Source organism: Chelonoidis abingdonii, chromosome 4 (genome assembly GCF_003597395.2).
Source record: "Chelonoidis abingdonii isolate Lonesome George chromosome 4, CheloAbing_2.0, whole genome shotgun sequence".
Classification (NCBI taxonomy): Eukaryota; Metazoa; Chordata; order Testudines; family Testudinidae; genus Chelonoidis; species Chelonoidis abingdonii.
In genome coordinates this window covers 1,024,049-1,025,565 of record NC_133772.1, presented here as the reverse complement: position 1 = coordinate 1,025,565, position 1,517 = coordinate 1,024,049, and the positions used below count along the sequence as shown (strand labels likewise).

At 70.5% G+C, this 1,517-nt stretch overlaps 1 protein-coding gene across 1 annotated transcript in view; it reads right to left on the bottom strand.

The window, feature by feature from the left end:
* The window catches only part of SEZ6L2 (seizure related 6 homolog like 2), a 26,291-nt gene that overhangs the window by 16,018 nt on the left and 8,756 nt on the right, over positions 1-1,517 (bottom strand). Inside the window, exons 10-11 of the mRNA XM_075064626.1 lie at positions 1,019-1,245; positions 365-499 (exon numbers count right to left, since the gene is read on the bottom strand). Of these exons, the coding sequence (XP_074920727.1) occupies positions 365-499; positions 1,019-1,245 (362 nt within the window). The remainder of the gene's footprint in view (positions 1-364; positions 500-1,018; positions 1,246-1,517) is intronic.

The following is a 1,517-nucleotide window of genomic DNA, read 5'->3' as shown; positions in this document are numbered from 1 at the left end:
CCCCTGCCCCAAGGCGCCCCCTGCTGAGCCCTGCCCCACCACACCCCTACCCCACCGCGCCACCTGCTGAGACCTGGTGCCCCCTGCTGATCCCCCTGCCTCACTGCCCCACAGCGCCCCCTCCTCACAGCACCCCCTGCTGATTCCCCTGCCCCAAGGCGCCCCCTGCTGAGACCTGCCCCACCACACCCCTACCCCACCGCGCCACCTGCTGAGCCCTGGCACCCCCTGCTGATCCCCCAGCGCCACAGCGCCCCCACCTGAGCCTCCTGCCCACAGCAGCCCCTGCTGAGCCCCAGCCCCTGCTGAGCCCCCCACCCCACTGCACCCTGACCTGAGCCTCCTGCCCCACAGTGACCCCTACTGAACCCTCCCACTCCCTGCCCCCAGCACCCGGTATTGAGCACCCCTGCCCCACGGCGCCACCTACTGAGCCCCTTGTGCCTGTAATTTAAATGACCTTCTAGCTTCCGGTCGTCCAGTAACTCGTCATACGCCACTGAGAACAGAGCAGAGAAAGAGTTAGCAGAGATAACCAAGGGGCTGCAGGTCGGGAGTGAGGGGCACCAGCAGGGCTGGGGAGGGCTGGGCTGGCAGGGGCTGCGGGTCGGGAGTGAGGGGCACCGGCAGAGCTAAGGGGGGACAGGGCTGGGCTAGTAGGGGCTGCGGGTCAGGAGTGAGGGGGACTGGCAGAGCTGGGGGGGGCAGGGCTGGGCTAGCAAGGGCTGCAGATCGGGAGTGAGGGGCACCAGCAGAGCTGGGGAGGCAGGGCCGGGGGGGCTGCGGGTTGGGAGTTGGGGGCACGAGCAGAGCGGGGGGGGGCTGGGCTGGGCTGGCAGGGGCTGCGGGTCGGGAGTGAGGGGCACCGGCTGGGCTGGGCTAACAGGGGCTGCGGGTCGAGAGTGAGGGGCACCGCAGAGCTGGAGGGGCTGCGGATCAGGAGTGAGGGGCACCAGCAGGGCTGGGGAGGGCTGCGGGTCGGGAGTGAGGGGCACCAGCAGGGCTAGGGGGGCGGTACCTTTGCAGAGGGGCGGCTGGCTGGTCCACTGGGACGGGTGCCCTGGGACGCAGGTGATGGTCACCTCCCCGATGAGCTCGAAGCCCTCGTAGCAGAAGAAACGCAGCGACTCGCCCGCCTGGTAGTGGTGCTTGTAGAGCGTCTGGTAGCCGTTCTCGGGCACGCCGGGGTTCAGACACGGCTCGTACTTCACTGCAAGAGAGCAGAGCCCTCGACGCTGCCCCTCACTCCCGACCCGCAGCCCCCACACCCAGGCGGTGCCCCTCACTCCCGACCCGCAGCCCCCTGCCAGCCCAGCCGGTGCCCCTTACTCCCAACCCACAGGCCCCCCCGCCCAGCCGGTGCCCCTCACTCCCGACCTGCAGTCCTGCCAGTGCCCCTCACTCCTGACCCGCAGCCCCCCCGCCCAGTCAGTGCCCCTCACTCCCGACCTGCAGTCCCTGCCAGTGCCCCTCACTCCTGACCCGCAGCCCCCCCGCCCAGTCGGTGCCCCTCACTC